Raw genomic sequence first — 22,906 nt, forward strand, 5'->3', positions numbered from 1 at the left:
TCAACTTATCTTCTTTTCTTGTAGTATCTGGGCCAAGGAAACTTACCTGTAAAATATTCTCCAAATTCTTGTTCTAGTTTAATTGCCCGGTCATAGGTTTTCTTTGCTTGTTCCTCTGTTAGACGCTTATTCATCTCCCTGAGAAAATGAGGGTTTGCTATTAGGACATGAAGAGACTATACCTTATCCCCCCAGTTTTAAAATGCATAGTCAAAATCCCATAGGAGGCATCGTTTAATCTTAGTAGCTGTTGAGGCTTCATTTAGGACTCGTTGGTGGAACCTTTTCAGGCGTTGAGGGTTCCTTGCCAGGGCATCCACTTTCTTGGAGGATAGGCATCGTGTGTAATACTGAATGGAAGTGGAACCTGTCTCTTTGTGATCTGTAGACCCTGGTGTGGTCTGTTTGGTACCTGAAGTCCCTAAAGCGAGACTGAACTTCCTCTCCAGCAGGCCTTAGAGTATTTAAATGAAGCACTTGTGTGTTGTTTGAGGTTCTGCTTCATCAGAACAGACTGTCCTCCAGCTACTTCTTTGTTGTATTTCTAAACCTAAACTTCCTTTGGGTAGATTTCCCCATCTCTAAAATATATGTAAGACACAGAACTGAAGACAGTCTTCCAGAAGTGGTCAGAGGGAGGAAAGAGGGGGGAGGGTACCTGGGTTTGTTAGGCAGCACCATACCCCAGATGACCGGATTTGCCTGTTCTCAGATCCTAACCTTACAAAAGGTTTAGTTCCTTGCCGTCATCCCTCTTAAGGTCTGTTGTTTACCCACCATGCAAATCTGGTGAGCAGAAACAGCTTCTAGAGCCTTATGTTAAGATGAGCAGACCCCCGAGGCTTCTGCAGTCCCAACTACTTGACTCCAAATGTTGAGGCAGGCCTGTAGTGACTAGAACTTCTTGTTCTCATGATCAGATGACAGTGGGAGTGTCTGCTGAAGGCGGACACTCCAGTGGACACAGAATAACTGAAAAGTGCTGGGACCACAATAGCTTCAAATAAGACTATAATCAAGCGATTTAGTCAAATGGTGAGCTAGAATGGAGGAGCTTGGTGTAGAAGGATCTCTAGCATAGTAGGTATAGAGTACAGTCAGAACAGTTTCTAATGTTTAATAGCACACTAGGGTAAATGTGGTTGACAGCAATTGACTGACTAGTTCAAAGCAACTAATAGGGATTTGGAATGATCTAAAGATTAGATTCAAGCAACAAATGTTTGAGGGACCTGACTTGACCACTACATTTCGTGCTTATGAATACAACTATTATACCATATCCCACCAACACACACACTTACCATCTCTAAATTAGAATACATTTTAAAAGCCCCAAACAGAAAGAAACTCTGATGCCTGCTTGATTTTTTTTTTTCAGGTAGGAAAATGACTAAAAAGGAATTATACCCAGGACTCTTTTTCTACTAGTTGAATCTATAGACCTGTTGTTTGAACATATGGTACCTTAAATGCTACCTAGGCTCAAGGACAAAGAAGGTGGAAAGAAAACGGCTATTTCTCTATTCTTTCTACAATGAACTTATTGACTCCTAACCAGTATTAGTGTTATCGTCTCAGGGTCTCTAGGCATTGAAAGTGAAGGTTCAACCAAATGAATAGACATTTTGTTTGCCAGGTTAGGTACATTTCTGAAGCATCCAAGCCTTGCATGCCACTTAGGGGCCAGAGATCCCAGGTTTGGAGTGCCTGGGCTTAGTCGATCCCTTTGCTAGTCCAAGTTATGGGGACTTGAGTAGTCAGGGGATACCCCTAAGTTATCTGTAAGGTAATCAGGATCCTAGAGTAGGAAGTTGAGCCCCTTCACACAACCACAGTTTAACAGAACAGAGGTCATGCGATAGCGAAGCTTGGCATCTTTTGGAACATGGCTATGTGAAGAAAGAAGTTGGGCATGAGTTTGGATGCCACAGAGAGCTGATGTCCAAAGTAGGTGTTTCCTGAACCTTGTTGCTATGAATAGTCCCATCACATTCCTCAGAGTTCACGACTAAGCTTCGAGCTCCTTGAGGGAGGAACCTATGGCTTGTTCATTAGGCTGATTCAACACTTGTTGAATGAGCGACAGAAGGACTAAATGGTGGTTGAGGCAAATAAACATAATTGTGGCACAGATACACATAGGGGTAAACACAATGCATCATGAGCGCAAAGCCATAAAAGACCTTTGGCGGGGGTAGGGTGCACAGTAAAGCATCTCATCGCAATGGGGAAGGCTGGAAGTCAGAAGGCAGCCCATTATGGAAACATCCCTTTCATATATGGCCTTGAACTGATGTTCCCCGGAAGAGGCAGCAGTGTGCTTGCTCATAAGCTCTGTGGCTGGTGCACACGGGAAGTAATGTGCGCAATGGCGTGTCCCTGACTCACAGTGACAGCTGCCACCCTTGTCTTCCAGCTGACCGAGCTTTGGCCCTCCTGGGGGATGGGCAATTCAGGACAGCGTGGCTCCTGAAGTAAAAGCTTCAGGAGAGAGTGAACCACAAACAGCCAGCCTTTAGGAATGAGAGTGCATGGGGCTGGGCACCATTACCACTGCAGTGGGGATCCATGAATATGGCCGCAGCAAATAATGCCAAAGGCACTGTCCTTTTGTGGCATCTAGCCTTTGGCATGCTTAGCTTTCCTTGGTGGTAAGTGCCTGTGACAGGACCCTAAGGCAGAACTAAATAAGTCATCTGGTAGTTAGGGAAGGAAGCAGCTCTTCCACTGAGGACCAGATGGGCTGTCTCCCAGAGTCACGTTGGACTAATGTGCTCCTGGTCCCTCAGGTTTTACTTCCCTAGGCAGCCATCGGTCCTGCTGTGTGTTTGTGATGTGGACTAATTTCTATTTCTGACATGAGCTTTGATGATGCTGTTCCCAAGAGGCAATCGGTACCTTTCTCTTCTTAATGTTAGCATTGCACAGCTTTGTGTGTGCGCCTGTCTACAGTAGATAGACCACTCTCCATCATGACACCTGTGGTTGTTAACTAACTTTATGTGATACCCAGATCAGGAGAAGTTTACTGCATGCTGTTGGAGTAGTAACAGGAGGGCTCTTTTATTAACAACACAGTTTCCTATGTGGTAATTGTGGTCAATGTTTTCCCATCAGCTCCTAATTTTATTGACTTATCTTAGCAAAAACCCTTGTTTGCCTTTACTTTGGGGGATATACTTTGCTTTTAGGCTATAACTGGTGATTTCCCCAGAGATCAACTATGCATTTTTAGGTTACGTTAATTCTCGCAGCTGTCATTCCAACTGCAGCCAGACAAATAGTCTGGTCTCAGAGGAGACCAGACAGGTAGCTGCTACCCTTAGAAAACAATGGCATTCATCTCTGGGAATAAATACTTTCTATTTTTACAGTCTTTTCCACAAGCATTGTTTTCCAGTGTGTTCTGTATGGTTCAGTCCAACAACATTCATCTGAGGCCTGCCTGGAGGCAGCATTCGAGCTAGGCTCTTGTAACAGATGCACTGATGTCATCTCTGGCATTCTCCTGGGATCCGCTTATGTGTTTCATCATAAGGTTGAATTAATGCTCCATAAAAAGCAGCCCTCGTATCTTTTGCAAGAGTACTATTTCACAAGTACTTACTCTGACAAGGAATCTGAGCCCCTATGACCTCGTTTCAGCCCTCACTCTACAAGGTACACGTTAATGCCTAGTTTATAGTTGAGGATCTAAGGGAGCTCAAGCAATTTGTGCTGGGGTTAGATGATGGATCATGGTAGAGCCGAGAGCTGTCCTGTCCGTCCCGTTTTCACATCTCTGCCGTGACCTCCCCGCTCTGCCCCCATTACCTATAGTAGTTCCACCGTTCTATAGGGTTGCCTAGAGGGGTGTTCTGGTGGACTGTGAATATCTGCCTACTTTGTTTACTGTTATTTGAAGCAAGGTATTTTACAAGACCTTTGGTGAACCATGCACTTCCCATGCTGATGTATGTGCACAGATGAGGAGATGGATCTATTAAGGATATTAGAGGCATGCCACTAGGGAAGAATGCTAAGAACCATAGTCTGTATGTTTCAGCATAGAGTCAGAATTCTAAGAAGGGCGATATGTCAATGGAAAGATTTAGGAAGTATTCTTCCCTCTATAAAAACAAAACAAAACAAAACAAAATGCCCACATTTAAAGGTTTACCTGTAAAACTGTTCTCAAAGTTAAGAGACAATGTAAAAATGAGTCAACCTGCCATTTGCCAAAACCAAAACCAGAAACTCAAATAACTGCCCCCCTCCACCCAAAAACCCCTTAGACCAAATGAAACTACCAACAAACAGAAAATGTACAGGTTAAAGCAATTTGTAGGATCATAAAGAATTATTGACTCAAAAAGTTTAATATATATATATATTAGAAACGGGAAATGCTCAACGATCAGCGCTGGCATTTCCTGCCATGATCCTCTGTGAGAAACTGCCGCGGGGAGCTGCGTGAGGACTTGGGCCCTCTACTTACATCAGAGGCTCCAGGGACTTGGGCTTTATGAAGATGGCGATGGGATAGAGCTGGGCCACTTGTAACCGTTTAATAGCGTTTCCTGACACGTCAAGTATACAGTGCTTGCCCTGGCATAAGGGTAAGAAAAACACCAGGTTAGAAATAGCAAGAAAAAAGGCCAGTGTCCAGTGAAATAAACTAAAGCATGTTTTAGAGAAAGGTATGAAATGATAGGTTTTTAAAGACTGAAAAAAAAAAAAAAAACCAAACAAACCCAAAACTCCAAAGAGCAATTCTAGGTCTGTGAGGCAGGTACTGCTGACTGCATTTTACAGGAGAGAAGACTAAGCACTACTGGCCCCAAATTCACCGGGAGGAAGCCTGAAACCCAGCTCCGGAGCATGGGCAGAGACATGGGCAGAACTGCTGGTTGGAGCAGCCCTTCTGTCCTCTTATCCTGCAGCAGTGTAAAACCTATAAGGATGGCGATCACAGGAACTCAAGCAATTCCATACGTTTGCTCAGTTCTTATGTGATACATACACATTGGAAGGCAGATACAGAAGCACTGGCTTCAGTTTTACATTGCCAAATGCTGACTGTGCAGTGCTGTGTAAGCTTGTTTGTTAGCAGATCAAAAGCCCATCCCTTTACAGTACTCCTCACTACCAGTGCAGTGGATGCTCACTCATTGCCGGGAGCTACTTCATAAAATATTTCTGGAAGAGGAGTCATTTGCCACATCTCCTTCTACCTCCTGGAGAGAAGTGGCCTCATTATTCTGAGGCTAGGAGATCTTTACACAAGACAAAAAAAGGCATTTTTATATAGGTAGAAGCAGTCCTCAAGAACACAGGGAGAGTTAATGTGTGTACAAAATGAAGAGTCCAGTGACCACTAGAATGTGCATGAGACATGCAAGAGGCTCCATGCCTGACCGCAAAAGTAATAGACTCCAGATTTGTTCTCCGAAGTGCATTGGTTACACATAAAATGTTATGTGCTGTTTCCTCACGTGCTAGCCACTATTTTCCCAGTTAACACAGGCTGTGTTTACACGTTCAAAGAGGAAAACAGGCCTAATTTTCCAGATTACTGACTAGAAAGGATCCATAGAGCTTGACAGACTCTAGCGGTTTGGAAGAGAAAACTAGACACGTACTACTATGTTATCAGACATTACACTGCCTACTGTTGATATGTTAGTGAAGACATCGATATAGCTATTAATAGGGGGCAGCAGGGCATTTCCATAGATGCTGACAGTGCGCTGACCGAGTCAAGTATACGCTCTCTACCCTCTCCTAACCAAACACCTCTCTGTCCTTAGCCATTACTTAACATGAAAGAGAAGGAATATGTAGGACTTCTCTATGTGTGAATGGCTTAGCTCTTTTACGTAATAACCATTCCTTTTGCTGCAGATGGGATGCTTCCATTCTTTATGCCTGAAAAATACTTAATTGTGGTGGTTGTCTACTTACCTCTGTCTGTCTGTCTGTCTGTCTGTCTGTCTGTCATCAGATTTTCTTTATTCATTTGTTACAGACACCTAGGCTGATTCTGTGTCTTAGCTATCATATTACAGACATTGCCTCAAGCACCATAGACCTGGAAAAGTTCCTTTGTTGCGCTCACTTTCCTCTTTGGATCTGTAGCCAGCAGTGGGACAGATAGTTCAGGTAGATCTAATTTTCAAGATTTATTGTTTTTAATTGTGTGTACGCATGTATGTAGGAGTGTGTGCACATCAGTGTAGGTCATGGGGTCACGGGTGTTGAATCCACTGGAGCTGGAGTTGCAGTTGTGAACATTTGGCATAGTGCTGGGAACCGAACTCAGATTCTCCATAAGAGCCAGAAGTGCTCCTAACCATTGGGTCATCACTCCAGATCCTGGCTTTAGTTTTGAGGTACCCCATCTTGTTCTCTATGAAGGCTGTGCTAAGTTCACATTTTCCCAACAGAATATCAGAATTTCTGTGGCTTTCTGTCCTCCTTTTGTCATAATAGTCATTTTTAGTGGGGTGCAGTTAAGTTAGTTGGCTTTGATTTGTTTTTCTCATGTATTCACCATTTTTTTACATATATTTTGGTCATCTAATGTCTTCTTTTGAGAAGTGTCTGTTCATACTATTTGCCTAGTTAAAACAATTACAATCATTATTTGTCAAGTGTTTAGCATCCCTGGATGCATGTTGGAGAGCATCCCTATGTCAGATGTCTAGCTGGCAATTATTTCCTCCCACCCTGCGGGTTGTCTCCTTAGTTGATTGCTCCCTTTGTTGTGTACAGTTTGATGTAATCTCATCTACCAGTTTTTAAGGTCCCAGCCAATGCCTTCAAGTTCCCTTGCCATTTTCCCCTAGCAGTTAACAAATCTGTCTGTCTGTCTACACATCTCTACTTATTTATCTACTCACCCATACTCTAAGAGGATGTTTGCATGGAATGAGGTTAAGTTTTAGAACTCTGCCAGAAGGTACTCAACTTGATCAATATCCTGTATTGAAGAAAGCATCTTTTGCAGTATTTCTGATACCTTTTTTGAGATGCGCTTTGTCTCTCCTTAGCTGGCCCCTCCCCATATAGTATCCTTTTTTACAACCCGGCTGTCCTGGAACTTCAGTATAGCTCAAATGCTGAAGTTACAGATATGTCTCACCACTTCTGGCTGTGTCTCTTCTGAGGTTTTATTTTTGTTGTTCTCATTTTTAGCTTCTGCGATGCAGACTAGTGGTCATGAATACTTCAATGTTTCCTGGTCTTGTTGGGTGTCCATTTCTCCTTCATGTTTAAAGGCTAACCTTGGTAGGTACAAGGTTTTTTGCTTTTTTTTTTAAAAAAAATACTTCTAGTTTTGGGCTATCTCACTGTGTTCCCTTTTAAACTGTAGAATATATTTTTTTTTTGAGGCAGGGTTTCTTTGTGTAGCATTGGCTACCCTAGAATTAGATCCATAGACCAGGCTAGCCTTGAACTCAGAGATTCACCTGCCTCTGCCTCCCGAGTATGGGATTAAAGCATGTACCAACAAAGTGTGGCTTTACTTTTGGTATCTTGTGTACAGTATTCTGTGGTAAAGATCATATTTTGGTTATACTTATTTTACTGCCCTATAAGCTACCCATTCTTTTATGTCTACATAGTTTTCTTCTGTGCCCTGATAATTCCCTCCCCCTTCTGTGCTTTTTGAAATTTTGATATTTGTTCTTTAATGCCTCTCTAGATCTTTGACACTCTTGCTATTCTTCTTGTTTTATTTTTATTTGTTTTATTTCACTGGGCTGTTTTAAAAATCCATCTTGCTGTTCATATAACCTTTATCCATTTGATCTAATTGGCTGTTGAGGCTATCAATTACAGTTTTTTGAAATTTTAAGTTATTTTATGTCTATGAGTTTTTGCCTGGTAAGTGAGAGGAGTTTCCTCTGTCACTGGTGGTGTTCTTGCTATCAGTGATCCAGGGTACCACTGGCCTCTGAGGCGATGAGGTTCCAAAGCATTTTTCCTCTGACCAGTGGTATGACCCCAGGGACTGCATGGGGAAAGGGGACAGCGGAACTACAGAAACACCCTCTGGGCTGGTCACTGCTGGTCCTGACAAGGTGGAGTGGTGGGTAGTTGTATGACCGCCTGAGGACGGGGCAGGAATCACGGTGCTCTTCCCTCCTGCTGAAGTCATGGTGTTTGCCAGTGTTAGTCAGAGTTCCCCTTGAGAACAGAGTTGTCCGTGGTGATGTGACAGCTGGGGCTTTTTCTGTCAGTTTTCCCCTTCAGCTCTAGTGCTTGCCCTGGAGTGAGGATGAGTGGACATAAATATATCCAGGCAAAGTTTTTTTTTTTTTTTTTTTTTTTTTTTATTCCCTATCCCTGTTTGCCTATGGTCAATGTGACATCATTGCAAAATTTCTCAAGCACCACTCAGTGCCTGCCCTCAGTCCCAGCACAGGCATGAAGCCACACATGATGTAGCCTGTCTCCTAATAAGGACATCATTGTCTTTCTTGTCTGTGTCTCCACACCCGTTCCTTACAGTGCAGGTTATTATTCAAGAGGCTTAGGTCACAGCCACTCTGCTGGGTTAAGCTGACATCAAAAGCCAGCCACCCCCTGATTCAGTAGAGTAGAATGAATGTGAATGTGGGTTTCACCAAGGGAAAACGCAAGATTCTCTGACCCCTAGGGGAATCCAGATCCAGACAGGAGCTCTGTTCTCTAAGTGGCTCCTGAGTCTGGCAAGTTGGATGTCTTCTGGGGAAAGATGTGAAATCCTTTTCCAAAACAAGGCTACTGTATAGACTGGAGGCTGCTTATCTAAGTGGAATTTTCCTGTAGTAGCGTTGCCAGCATCTACACCGCAAGGGTTTGCAGAGAAGCTCCTTGTAATGCTTACTCCTCCTGCCAAGAGGAGACATCTCCGCCCCTGGCTTCTGAGATGCTGTTGCCAAGATCTTTTTTTTTTTTTTCTTCAAGCTATTGTCTCAGGTCCGTGAATGCATGGCTCTCCTCTTTCTTTCTGATTGCCAGTTTTCTCTTACCTCATTCACCTAAAATGGAACAATCTACCTGTTACTCTGGGTCTCTGTGGAGGAGGAGGACAGTTGCTTAATTCATCAGTATATCAGCAGGGGATTAACATCAAAAGGAGGGATTACACTGAGCCCAACAGACAACTGTTTTCCTCCTATAGTTTATCCACATGTCTTTATATGTAAAGTGGTTTCCTACCTATTCTCCTTTCAATATTTACCTCTTTTCCATGCTTTTGATATTGTCAGGAACAGGAAGAAGGGAATTTCAGCATCAATGCCCATTCTAAGTCAAGAAATATGCAGCAGCAACAGGCTGGACCATTCTCCCATGAATCTCCCTTCCACCTTGAGAATGTTAAGTTTTCAGAGAGAAAAACTCAGAGTAACCAGGCAACTAAGGGGGTAGCAAAGCTCCCTTAAAAAGTTCATCCATATTAACCTTGGTCGAGACAGTGAGCCAAGAACAAACCAAGTCCCTATGCACCACACGCTGTGAACTGTCTGGGCTAAAGGGTCTCCTCCCTTCCCTCTATCTACAAGGCAGTCAGAAAGCAATGGCATTGCTTCAAGGCAATTCTCTCCATGGATATTAGTTTGCAATCAGGAAAGAGCAAAAGAGCAATGAGCAGAAAAGTTTGCTACCAGAACCTTCTTCAGAGAGTCTCGAACTGGCAGACATAGGCAGACCTACCCTTTCTGCTACAAATCTCACAGACTGCACGCTGGTTCCATATAAATTGTCGTTGTACTGGCCAGCTTCGATAAATTTGTGCTCTTGAATGTCTTTCTCCATTTGCTCTCGAGAAATGACAAAATGATAGTCTCTGCCGTCGACTTCGTAGTCACGCTTTGGCCTCGTAGTATCTTAGTAAAAGAAGAATCAGCGAGAGTAAGAAGCACTTATAATTATGAACTTCTTTTCCGTCTGAGAGTTTCTCCACTATTCCTTCAGCACAGATGGAGATGGGTCATGTGTAATAAGATGGGCCATGGTACAGTAATGAATGCCAGCCTTACCACCCCATATAAGTAAGGATAAACAGGACCAACCACAAGAAATAACTTCTTTCAGGTATCAGGGTGCAGCTGTAATTATAAGGAATGAGAAACCTGTGAGGGACGAGAAACCTGTGAGGGACAATCTGTATTTATCCTGCCTTTCTGCCTCAATGCTAATTCTAAATGGAGAGTCCGGAGGCCAGTCAGTGTTAGAAGATACTGCGGCTCACAGAAAATCGGGCATTGGGGTGGTAGAAAAAGCCGCACATCTAGCCACATCTAGAAGGCTCCTCTGGGCTGACTTGAGGCCTGCTTCTAAAGCAAGTTATACACAACACGCTGACCTGTCAGTACATTATCGCTGTATATATATAAAAAAATGTATACAGGAAGATAACTGAATTCAGACTCTCAACAATAAGGCACGGCACCCGAGTTTGAGCCTGCACACATGCACTTCTAGCACCCGGGATTCAACGGTAGAAAGGTCATAAGTTCCAGGCCAGTCAGAACTACATAGTGAGACCCTGTCCCCACATAACCACTGCCTCAAAATATATAGCACTACAACACATAGAACAAAATAGATTATGAAGAAGTAAATCATAAAGATGGGAGAAAACGTGCCATGAGAATTAGGGAAAGATGGGCATATAGTTATGAATATGTTTAGGTATTTAAAATTCTATATAGTAAGAGAAAAATAGTTCCAGGACTGAAAGTCAGCAAATACAACAATGTTATGTCAATGTTTTATTAAGATGACAAAAGGAAAATGATCTAGCTATACAACTTTAAATAGTTGACCTACATCCAATATTGGAATCACTTTAAAAAACATTTAACCTTAAAATTGATCAAAAGTCAAGAGAAATGTATCCCCAAATATATCGATTATAGTAATTTATAACACAAAATTACATTTTATTATAACCCATAGTATCGTAAAGGAGGAGAAATCAAAAATATCAACTTTTTCGTGAATATAGTTATTTTAAATTGTTCTATAACAACAGATTTAAAGATATAAGTACATGAAAAATGTATTGGAGGAAGAATGATTTTGTTTCTGGTTATTAAGTGGCATTCTATATACTTCTCAATTCTTTGGCTAACTTATTATTTTTTTTTTAATTTTTCAAATCCTGTACAATCAGTATGTACTTATTCCCATAGAATAGTGCTAGCCATGAAAAAAGAAAAAGGAGTGTGCAGGGGAGAGGGGAAGACGGGCAAGCGCAATTATATTTAAGGTTCTGACTTCCTTCTCTCAGATGTCAGATGCTGAAAGCAAACCAGGCTTTCCTTTGCCCCTTCCCACCCAAGACATTCTTAGGAGCTGTCCCGCCTCTTTCCAGAGTCCCTTCTGGGAACCTTCTCTTGAGGTCCAGCAATCTTCCCCACCCTCCTTTTGTCTGTATGATGCATACAAGTAATTCCTTCTTTTCTTATGACCCGAGAATGAATCTGTATACTGAAATGTTTGAGATATTTGAAATTATAAATCTAAAACAATAGCAGCAGCAATAACAAACGGCTCATAGAGAGGAGCTATTTGTTGGGATCAGATGGAAGAGCCTCTGTCTAATAATGCAGACTGCCCAGTGGCCCCGTCTCCATGCACAGGCCATTTTTGTGTGAGAGGAAAGGCAGAGCGGTGTGGGAGTGGTGTTTGAGAAAGGTAAGACAGACTGGTTATTAATGACTGTGTTCAGAGGGACTTGGAAATCTAGTTGTCTATAATCTCAAAGTTTGAAATCTATAGTGGCCTATAGGATAGTGATATCTCTCTCTCTCTCTCTCTCTCTCTCTCTCTCTCTCTCTCTCTCTCTCTCTCTCTCTCCTCTCTTCTGACAATCCAGAACCACTTGGCTTGAGGATTGATACACTGGACTAAGTCATCCAGAGACGATTTCAATGTGAGGTTGTGCTTCTGATCGTCCCTGGTCTGTGGATAAAGATGCTATAGCAGTGGTTTAATCAACCTAGAAGATCCCGCTGAAACTTGTAAATGGCATGTTGTCTCAAGTGCTCAGGGAGGTTCCAGAAGGTCTTGCTATCTTCTGGAGATGAAGGTTAGTCCTTATCAGTAGAAAACAATGTGTGGCAACCCAGATCAGAAGGGTTAGGCAGATGCCCTAAGTCGGGTGCTCAGATAACGGGTACCCGATGTTTGCCTCACACCAGAGGACTCTTCATTGAGGAGCAAGATTACACTTGATCACCCACCAAGGAGCCCAATGTGGGCCCAGAGAAAAGAAAAGCGATACTTACGGGGAACGCAGGAGCCAAATTTATCAGGAAATTCAGATATCAAGTCATCATTGATTCGATCCTTCATGGGGCCCAGGATAATCACTGGCCGAGTGTAGCTGACTGAGGACAGGAAGGGAAGATGATATTGAGGGTGACTTCAAACCCCGCAGTGTGGATGCAGCGCCGCACCTCTGCAGAGGTAATTTTTCAGGGCAAACTGCCAGCAGCTAAGAAGTGCTAAGGCCTTCCTTCACTTGGAGTTAAACGACCCACAAAACCGTCGTGCAGAAATGGCTAATGTTTAGCTCTCAGGATATTGGCTTTACTGCTTTCTGGGATTTGCTAACAGAGAATAGAACAGCTGTAGCCGCTACCAAGGAAATGGAGGTGGAACTTTGTGTCTTCTTTCAGGCTTTACCTCCCTATGTCAAAACCTGGATTTAGGGAGCCCCCGAGGGGGGAAAAACCAACCAGCTTTTTGGTCATTGTTTAAAGCCATCATTAATAGCAGTGACACCTCACGTGTCTGTACTTCGTTTTCCTCAGAGGACACTATCTGTCCTCTGGTGGGGGCTTCCTGATTCCTAAGTGCTTTAGAACGTATCTGAGACTCTGTGGTACAACTCCCCATCTGATGGTTCAGCTTTCTCAGCCACATCTCTGTCAGCCATCATCAGCCTCTGAAACGTCTACAGAAGCTCTGACCCCTGGAGAAGTTTGCAGGGGTCCAGCCTCTGAGGTCTGCTAGGAAGTCCTTTTCAAAACTGGGCTTAGCGTCAGCTTTCCTGGGGCTGTTCTGCATCAGCCCTCGGGCTCAGGTTCCTAAGTGAGTAAGCCACCATCACCCGGCTGACAGGTGCCTTCTCAGCGAGGCCACACCTCTCAAGGACTGTTCTGTCCCCCTGGGAGCTGTTACTGAGCCCAGGTCTGGGGCAACTGAATATTAAGCTGAGTTTGGTGTCATCTGTCATAGCTTGGGAATCAGGAAGTTGGGCTTGCCTGGAAACTTACTTTCCTGCCTTGTGACAGGTTCATAGGAGAGAATGAGATCTTCTTGTCCTCCTGAGAAGAAAAAAAAAAAAAAAAGAAAATTACAGTTGTCAAACAACCAGCCACACTCGATAGCTACAGTTTCTGCTCTGAAACACAATAAACCTATGGTTGAGGATTAATTTTCCTTACGCTCGCTCCTTGAACCATTCAACAATCCTTCATCCTCATAAAGCTCTAGCGTCTGCTGATCGCAGTTGTCGGGAGGCTGTCGATGGTTAGTTAAATTAGATTCAGACTGAGGACATTGGGGTTATGGTTGTGGGGCAGAGCACATGTTTAGCATGTAGGAATCCCTGCCTTCAAGCCCTGGTCCCCACTCCGAGTTGAGAGGTATGCCCTAGGCTATCGGTTATGATGGATGCTAACCCTTGCTGTGAAGCTTCAGAATGAGAACTAAGAGGAGCAACGTTGTAAAGATGCCAGCATCACCAGCAGCGTTTGCTGCATGGCCTCTGTTTCTGGGTGGGCCATGAAGCCACGGTCTACTGTGGAGCCCAAGTTCAGTGTTGGCAATCAGTTTTAGATGGTTTATATGCTGGACCAAATGAGTGGTCTTCGGGTGGTCTCGGGTCAGCCGCAGATCCCAAAGGGTCTGCTCCTATATCTGCATTGGGTTTAGTGTTGTTCAGCCTTTGGTATGAGACTAGGTTAGGGGTTGAAAACAGATCAGTGTCTGCTAGAGGGGACATTTGAGGAGGAATGGGGAGTGGTCTTTTCCAAGGCCAAAAGACAGCAAACTTCATTGCTCTATACTATATTATACTATACTATACTATACTATACTATACTATACTATACTATACTATACTCTATGGACTGTCCATCCCAAACAGACTTAGTATGTAATACCAGTTTCTCTTTCATAGCTCCAGTCAGGGGAAAGCGAGCTCTTTCTACCGAAGGCGGTAACTACACAATGGTTTCAACAACCGCCCTTGATTCTGGAAGTTCTTTGATGTTTGTAATTGCAGGGCATAGCAGCCTTCAATGGAGCCTTGGTAGTGGTACAGGGCAAAGATGTGCTTTTCATACATTTTTAAGGGTGAGCAATGGCTGCCAACTGAAGTCATGCCTGCCATCTACCCCCAAGGGGACTTGCTGTTGGTCCTGGCACTGCGAGGCCACACTGTATCCTGAAGGCACAATGAGACTTGGTATCTCTCCTCAATGGCACCTGTCCAGAGCTGCCCTGGAAGTGCTCAGGAGGTATCCACACGTGTCAGAAGGGGACTGGTGTGGGTGATGCAGAATTTTATATATGGGGGGAAAGAATGATTCTGTGTGGATAAATTAAACTACACAAAGCCAGTGTTTTAGATAAAAAAAATCAAGTGACTGCTGCTACGGCTCAGTCATCTGGTCTGAAGACACCAGGAGAGATAGGTCGGTGCCACTCAGACTGTGGAGAGAGTGAGTTTGTGGGACAGTCGCATGGCTCACTGGTGCCAGCAATGCTAGACTCCGACTTCATAGGGAAGGCTTGTTATCAAGAGAATCCTGATAGCCAGGCAAAGCTTCCGGTGTCAGGGGACGGACGTCAGAGGCTGCCCGTTACACCAGCCGTTCCATGAAGACAAACGCAAAGCTCCATCCCGCCACTGTGACTCTAGGCTCAGAAGAGGTCGGAGGACTCACAGTGAGATTGGCATTGTGAAAAAAGGTCCTACTCGGCGTGACTGTGAGTGGGATTGTTTCACCTTGGGAAATGCAGTTTCCTCTGAATAAATATAACACACCATGCTTCTATTTGAATCTCTTCCAGTCGTCTTGCAGGTCACCCCAGTGGGATCTTCTGAATGCAAATCTTGAGTAAGACATCTGGTGTCGGTCGGCATCATTTGTGCTTCTGAAAACCAGCACAAGCCCAGCTTTGATGGGAGAATTGCTTGTCCACTGATTTTTGGGGTGTTTCTTACAGAAAGAGCTGGCTTTCATTCAGAGCAGCAGTACTGGCAGGGAGTACTGGGCACTCTTTCTACATCCCAATCCTCATGGCCCTGTGCATGCATAGGAAGCCATGGAGAAGCCGTCCAAGTTGGGGCTATGTAAGAGCTGTGCCTTCAGTATCTTATGCCAGTTTTCATACTTAAGTAAAAAAAAAAAAAACAAAAAAAAAAACCAACAACAACAAAAAAAACCAGACCCAATGAGTAGCGGAAAAGAGACAGACTGGAAAGGGAAAATTCCATAGCAACGGAGAGAGAAAAACCCATGTCTTTATGTCATTCTTAGGCCGCAAAGGGCTTTCCTTTCCTAGCCACCGGCTTCTTGCTTTCATAGAATTTCTTGGGTAGTTGGTACTCTGGTGACCCATTTGATAGATGGGGAAGCTGAGGTTTGGAGAATTTGACAAGGCTCATTTGCTCAGCTAGTAAGTAGTAAAGCCAAGATCTAAGTCCACACTTGATTTTTTCCGTGGAGTCTTTTTGTACTATCTCAGGAGGGCGAGAGATGTTGGCTTCTCTGTGGGAATCATACAGCTTGTGGTGCACAATGGCCGTGGGTCTGAAGAGGACAGGGTGGCCAGGAGGCCAGAAGAGGCCCATCCGTCAGCACCAGCATTTCCATCTTCTCTCGCGCCCTGTGGATAGATCTTCTCTGTAGTCACCCTTAGAAGTTATTTTTTCTTTCGTTTGTCACAAGAGTTTGGCACTCAGAATAACAGCTGGCAAAAGGTACAAACTCTTCTCGGTTTTGTTTTGGCAACTCTGTGGCTGGCAGTGGGCAAGCAGCACACACTGTGGGGTTTGCAGCTGCCAGACATCCGGCAGAGCTGTTTTCTAACAGACCGGGCACAACATGGGGCTTGTGCGTCAGTCACAGTGAGACATGGTTAGTGCGAAACCCCAGTGTGCCTTCGGGAAAGAAAAAAAAAAAAAAAACAGAAGAGAGAGGAGGGGGGTGGGGGTCCGTTCTAGTCGTGTTCTATTTAATGGTTTAAATTTAGTTCCCAGTGCTTGTGCCTGGTGGCTTCGCGGAGTCAGAGAACGTTAGCGTCAGGACAGGTTAGGCGATGTCCTTCCTAGAGGGCACCTCTGAGGCACATGGCGGTCCTCTTTCTGTGCCCTCAGAGGGAATGCACAGCACTCTCTGCCTGAAGGGCCGTCTCAAGCTTTTCCTCTTTTATTAGTCTGGATGCTTTGCCTGTGTGCATGTCTGCGCATCCTTGCACTCTTGGTGCCGGTGGAGTCCAGAAGAGGGTGGGTGTTGGATTCTCTTGGAACTGAAGTTATCGGCAGCTGTAACTCAGGTCTTCCCGAAGAATAGCCATGTTCTTAACTGCTGAGCCATCTCTTTAGCTCCTCCAAATAGTTCTTCAAGCAACTATTTCCAATTGATTACGCTTGACGTTTGATTTAAGTCTATTTGTTAGCTCGGTGTCTCCATAGGATAGTCAGAAGATCAAATTACTTTACCACCAGAAAGCCCTTGAAATTGGGCTTAGTATATAGTTAACACTATAAGTGCCTTGTTAGTCTTTTCAACTTTCTTGGGATTTTTTTTTTTTCCAGGACAGGGTTTCACTGTATAGCTCTGGCTGTCCTGGAAGTCACTTTGTAGTTCAGGTTAACTTTTAGTTCACAAAGATCTGCTTGCTTCTGCCTCCTGAATGCTGATTAACCACCTCCCAGCTAGTTTTAGTCTTAATAATCTGATTAGCAGTACAGAATGGTTACAGAGTACCAGATTAAACAGCAGGATGCTGTTATGAACCACACGGTGGAGTAAAGGGTCCATGAGAGCCAGAAGCACAAGGTCTCATTGCAACTTCGGGGCTATCACTTATCAGTGAGGTACACAGCTCTGGCTGCCCTCCTATGCAAAGTAGGCTCTCAAGATAAGACCTACCTAATAACAGCGTCATCGCAGAAGTTAGAGATAATAAAAATGAGAGAACTAAATGCAGCCATGGACAATACTTGGGAAAAGTGGAGTGGGAAGGAGTGGGGAGCCACAGCCAACAACTCTCTTAGGGGAATCTTGGATCTCCTCCTCTCAGAGATTGCACTTAGAATTTCCTTCAAGATCCTCATTTGGAAAATCCTAATTTAACTGGTGAATACCAGTGGGCAAGAAGGAAATTGTCAACTCCCACATAACAACCATTATGCAAAAAGAGCTTGATGGAGCTTTGAGAGACAGTAGGTCACCAGCTGTGGGGATCTGACTGGCCCTGATAATACCTGTTTGGTATGTATTGCCCCCCAACACAAGAGCAATTGGAAGGTATATACAGAAGGGCTCCAAACCATGAGCCTTAACTTTCCTACTTTATTGGTGAAAAGAAATATGGAACTATCCAACGGTTAAGGTTCTGAAGTGGTATTTTGTATAATTAGGCAATATGCCTATTAATTAATACATATTAGATGCTACTCAATACAGCGGACTTGAGAAAAAAATANTCATTCCTAACTTGGCTTTCCCCAGTGACCTTGGTCACAGCTTCTGCCACACACTTCATTTTTACCGTTTCCCACGTGTAGGTGAACAAGTGTTAATAGTTAACCCGTAGAGCACTTTGCTGTCTGAGTTGATTGGCACGCCACTCAAAGCCTTTATAGTGGATCTGATGACGAAAACACATTTTAAAGTATTTAAAGAAGCCAAGTTTGCAATGGTTACAACTTCATAATCCTTGAAGATATGCCGGGTTATAGGAGTAAAATGTACTAACCACGCTTGGATGTTTCCAATGCTGCTAATCTCTTTTCAGTCAACCTGCCTTAACACCAGCTTTTTTTTTTTTTTTTTTCCCCGAGACAGGGTTTCTCTGTGGTTTTGGAGCCTGTCCTGGAACTAGCTCTGTAGACCAGGCTGGTCTCGAACTCACAGATATCCTGCCATGCTTAATTTGGTGTAGCATCTGTCTGAGTTGTGTTTCAAAGTGGAGGCCAATAGGCACGCATGTGGAAGGCTGCGTGTCCCCAGAAGGGGGTGTGAATGGTGCGAATGGTGCTCTGTGCACCGTACAGCCCGGTGGCCTCAGACTGCTTTGCATCCTCCACGTTTTATAAAGCCGCCTCAGCTCCAGAATGAACAGGCAATGTTTTCACAGTGACAAAGAGGAGTCTTTCCGTGTTTGTTTGTACTGCCATGGATGAGATTAAGATTATTAGTCTCAATCATAGCAAAAGCCAGCACTCCACTAGAAAAAAAAGTATTTTAATATCAAAATTGCCTCTCTCTGGAACACATGTCTGGGCCATGCCCCTCACAGAAAGTTCTTCTCTCCCTTTTGACACGAGCTCTGCTTTCCAAACCTTAGTGTACAGGTCACTTCCTATCTGGAAGGAGCATGGATGCACCTGCTCTCCTGGAGTCAGACTTTATCCTGCTTCCTACAGCTCCTGTTTATTTATTAAGATTTCTTTCCCAGTACATATACAGTGAGATCCAGGCTTGATCAATTCTCGTACTGGGTTTTATAGCACCGAGAAATGGGACCGTGCACATAGAAGCCGTCAAATGAATCAGTTAATGCTCCTCTTAGCTTTGGAGGAAATCCTGGCGTGCCTGGCCCTCTATAATCTGAGACCCCAAACATGAGTATACTTCACATCTGCATCACTGCCATCATGGCTTCCGCTCCAACTCTCTGCCGTCTCATAGGTAACTTGTGGCATAAGCAATTGCTTCCTTATTCCCTCAATAAATATTGGTGTGCAGCTACTATTTGTGTGTGGGGGGGAGATTGGTGTCATCCCAGGACATTACCCCAATGGCTCAAAGATGACTTAGGTTCTGGAAAACATATTCCAAAAATGTAATTCCCAAAGAAGGTAGTGCACCCCATAAAGAGGACTGAGGAATAAGGGGTGCCATTTGCTTTTTCTATGGCTCTGTCTACTGGATGGGAGCAAAGCCTTGAGAACTGAAAACTAGAGAAATTAGTGTCCGTGATTTTCATGAAACCAAACAGGTACATCACATTCCTCCTCGTGGAAGGTTGAGGGTGCCTCACGGAGTCAGAAAGACAAGCTTTGACCCCTCCTTCTTGACTCATCTGAATTGAAAATCACAGTTTGTTTTTTTCCTCTCCTACCGTTGGGTTATGAGAAGGAAGAAAGCAACCAAGTTGAACATAAGAACTCTGAATCCTTCCGTCAGTGAGACTCGATAGGATCCATCAATTTGACAATTACGCAACTTTAACATTCTGCCTGGGCATCTTACCACAATTTTGTCAGTCTATCTTTGGTCTGTGTCATATTTCTTTTCTGGTCCTCACCATGACCAGACACTCTCCTGTCTCGTGTGTGCATGTGTTCTACTGGCCAATAGTCTGCGTCTTCAAAACCCCATCGGCTACTCTTACTAATCGGTACTCTGCCTCAAAAGCAACGATTTTTATAAAGTACCATACTTTAATGGGGCAGGGCAGGGATGCCCCAAACAATTTTGCTTGAAAATTAATTGGTATTGTCTTTTACTTTTCAATTTTTGCATTGGTATTCATTTCTGTGGGTCCTGTACTGGCCTGGCAGTTTTCTGATGCCTTTTAACAATTGCTTTTGGGGAACCCCATTTTATTAAGGAGTGCAAATCAATATTAAAGATACTATAAAAAAAACCCAGTGGTAAATAGGTACCTAGATTAGTCACCAAAGACCAGGAAGTAGGCAGCAAGAAACCATGAGGGCTGATTAGAAGGACGTGCTTATTGTCTGGTAAATATTTCCATACACTTAAGCAAATGGCTTGAGGTGTCCAAAGAAAGACAGAGGACATTTTTCAGTAGTTACCTACCTTTTCAGTTATGATGTGACCTAAAATGTTTTGGAAATTCAGCATTAGATGAAGAGTTTTCCATCAATTTCCCAGCCATCCCCCAAATAAGGTGAGACGCATAGGTGTGCTATGTGTCTCAAAATCTTAATCAAGGAGGAAGTGGTACCAAGGAGGAAGTGTGGTACAACAGACACCCATCTAAAGGAGCACTGTAAGACATGCTGCTGCTCCAGGGGCGGGAGGGAAAAGGCAAAATGCGGAAGAGAATAGAACCATGACCTTCTCCCTTCCTCCATGATGGTTAAATTGATTAGGGGAATAGAAAGTCAAAATCCTCCATTATGGGGTCACAACCAGCTGAGGTTCGAATCGGGCTTAGAAAACTCTGGCCCTGCGTGTACAAATCATGTTAGGTTCCCCTGCTGGCCCCCATGTCATTTGTGTCTTCCCACATCAAATGCTGATTTCGTTTCAAGCCATTTGCTTTGGAGCCAGGGTGACGATAAGAGGCAGCAGGAGAAAAGAGCCTGAAATAAGGACCACAGGCAACGGGGGTCACTGCAAAGGAAAGAACCACAAGCCCAAGCAGTAACTTACGGCAGCTACTTTCGCTATCGCTGGCATTAGAGGAGACGTGTTCTGCAAGGACAGCACAGCAAATTAAAGAAGGATCAAGCGTCAGAGAGCAGCCAGCACCGAAAGGACACACCCATGCAAAGCTACTGGAAACGTGAGCGGAGGGGCAGTGAGAGGCTGCAGAAGAACCGCACTGAGAGAACCCAGATCAGACAAAGATGAAAACTTTATGGCCACTTTGCACAATACTGCCGTCTCTTCCTCCCGGCAAATGAGGAAAGTACCTTTAGTTAGCAAACAGCAAACAATGGCAACCCAGGTAATGTTCTTTCTATAAGTGACGTATCTATTGAGCTCTGGTCTCCCAGAAGTTGTGGAGGACAGTGTGTGCCCACTGTTGGGCAGGCGATTTTCTGTATCTATTTTAGTCCTTAGTTATCTTGAAGGAAGACTGCATTTGCCAACTGCTCCCTGGAGTCCCTCCGATTTTCCATTTAAACAACTTTGCAAGCAAATCCTCAGGTGTAAAAGGGATTTTTGAAGCTCTCTCCTGCTTCAGTGAGTAGAGAATACAGGAGGAAATAGTCCCTGAGAAATGGTTCTCGGCTTAGTTTCTATTCTACGATCCTTGCTTGAATAGCTATTAAATTCTGGGAGAATAGAGCGGCAGAAGACAAATGGCCTGGTACCCAGTGCAGGATCAGGCATGAATTATGTCTCGCCCAACAGCGGAGATACGTGTGCTGTTCAGTCGATGAGCTGATCATGTATAACTTATCAGCTGCTTCACGTGCCACCACACTAAGACGAAATATGCGACTACTTGGCTTTCAGCTGTTTGATAATACTTAAGAGAGAGAAAAGGAAGCTACATTCTTCTCTAAAAGCAAAAATAAATAAATGCTTTGACTTTTTTTTTTTTTTGGTCTGCTGAGGGGGATTGGTTCTATAGCATAAAACGAATGAAAACCAAAGCAAATGCTGATTTCAAACCATTCCTCTCTGTGTGGCTTCATGGCCAGAACTGTGCTGTCAATATGGGAACACATCATGGAGACATCCCTGCTTCTTGGCGTCTCGTGGATGTTCCTATCTTGTCTCCTTCGACACGATGATGTGAGGACTCCCTGATGTGTTTTTTCATAAATTAAATCTGTCCAGTTTTCACAGAATAAGCAAACATCTGGACATTCTGGATCCAACAGGGCATTACATACTTTTTTAAATGATGCTTAGTATTAGTGATACGCTAAAACAGTCACTTTCCTTTTCCAAACTAAAAGTGTATAAATTCGCCCAGATGGTGTGTGGTGCCTTCCAGATGATGCTGGAATCAGTGGTTAAATTTCACACCACACTGTACATCATCTTTTAAAGATAAAGTTTTCATCTTTAAGGCGAGTAGCCCTTGACCAGATTTTGTTTTCTCCAGTCTAAAACAGACTGCTGGGAGGCTAAACTCGAACCCTGGAAGACAGGCATGACCACACGCACAGGCTTATGTGAGCAGCCCTTGAATGTGAAGTCCAGCTCAATGGTGTTTTGCTTTATAGGATGAAATGAACAACTGAAAGTATCTCCCTGTAGCTATTACACTAAAACAAACACAACAAAATTAAATATTGATACATTTGCAAAAAATATGACATTCTGCTATTTCATTGATTCTTCTAGAGTGGGATTAGGATTAAAGAGAGTAAAATCATAGTGTAGGATTTTCAGACATAGATCCTTGTTTTTAATTGCTGAGTGCAATAAGACATAGACCAAAGATATGAATAAGTAGAAAAAAATGTAAAGGTTTAATTATATCTTATTTTTCATTCTGCACTATAAGTTGAAGCCCTGACAACCTTATGCAGCTGGTAAGTCAGATAGGCAAAGGTATTAATATTTATCTAAAACTATCAAACGGTTCAAGCAGGACCACTGCAAGTCAGAGAAAAAAAAATCAAAGTTAATAACAAAGAATTAAGGCTCAGATGTCTTAATATTTACTTTTCGAGAGTGCATGTTGCTTTTGATTACAAAACAGCTCCTTTATTAACAGCAAAGTATAGGTCAATTATAGAATTGGGCAAGGTTATATAGCTTTCCATGTTGAAAAGGCAGAAGAAAGAACATAAAGAATATTTCTACTTTGCCATTTTAGAACACTTCGCTCACCCTTTCTTTACAACATGGTCTTTTGCTCCCTGAGAGGAGGTTGGTGGCTGAGCAAATGATGCCCCGATGGGCATGCAGACCATGTTGGCCATTGTCACCCGGCCAGAAAGGGGGAGGTGTTGCCCACA

The 22,906-nt window shown here is 43.6% G+C and overlaps 1 protein-coding gene and 1 long non-coding RNA gene across 10 annotated transcripts in view; one reads left to right on the forward strand and one right to left on the reverse strand.

Annotated features, from left to right (window-relative positions):
- Positions 1 to 22,906, forward strand: part of LOC126508935 (uncharacterized) — a 62,967-nt gene that overhangs the window by 19,178 nt on the left and 20,883 nt on the right. The window lies entirely within an intron of this gene.
- Positions 1 to 22,906, reverse strand: part of Dlg2 (discs large MAGUK scaffold protein 2) — a 1,620,445-nt gene that overhangs the window by 6,157 nt on the left and 1,591,382 nt on the right. For all 8 annotated transcript variants that reach the window (XM_050154450.1, XM_050154453.1, XM_050154448.1 and 5 more), the window contains 5 exons: positions 13,263 to 13,313; positions 12,270 to 12,371; positions 9,688 to 9,860; positions 4,481 to 4,590; positions 47 to 138 (listed from right to left, as the gene is read on the reverse strand). In XM_050154450.1, coding sequence (XP_050010407.1) covers positions 47 to 138; positions 4,481 to 4,590; positions 9,688 to 9,860; positions 12,270 to 12,371; positions 13,263 to 13,313 — 528 coding nt within the window. The remainder of the gene's footprint in view (positions 1 to 46; positions 139 to 4,480; positions 4,591 to 9,687; positions 9,861 to 12,269; positions 12,372 to 13,262; positions 13,314 to 22,906) is intronic.

Source organism: Alexandromys fortis, unplaced genomic scaffold (assembly GCF_014885135.2).
Source record: "Alexandromys fortis isolate MF-2015 unplaced genomic scaffold, M_Fortis_MF-2015_v1.1 scaffold_77, whole genome shotgun sequence".
Classification (NCBI taxonomy): Eukaryota; Metazoa; Chordata; class Mammalia; order Rodentia; family Cricetidae; genus Alexandromys; species Alexandromys fortis.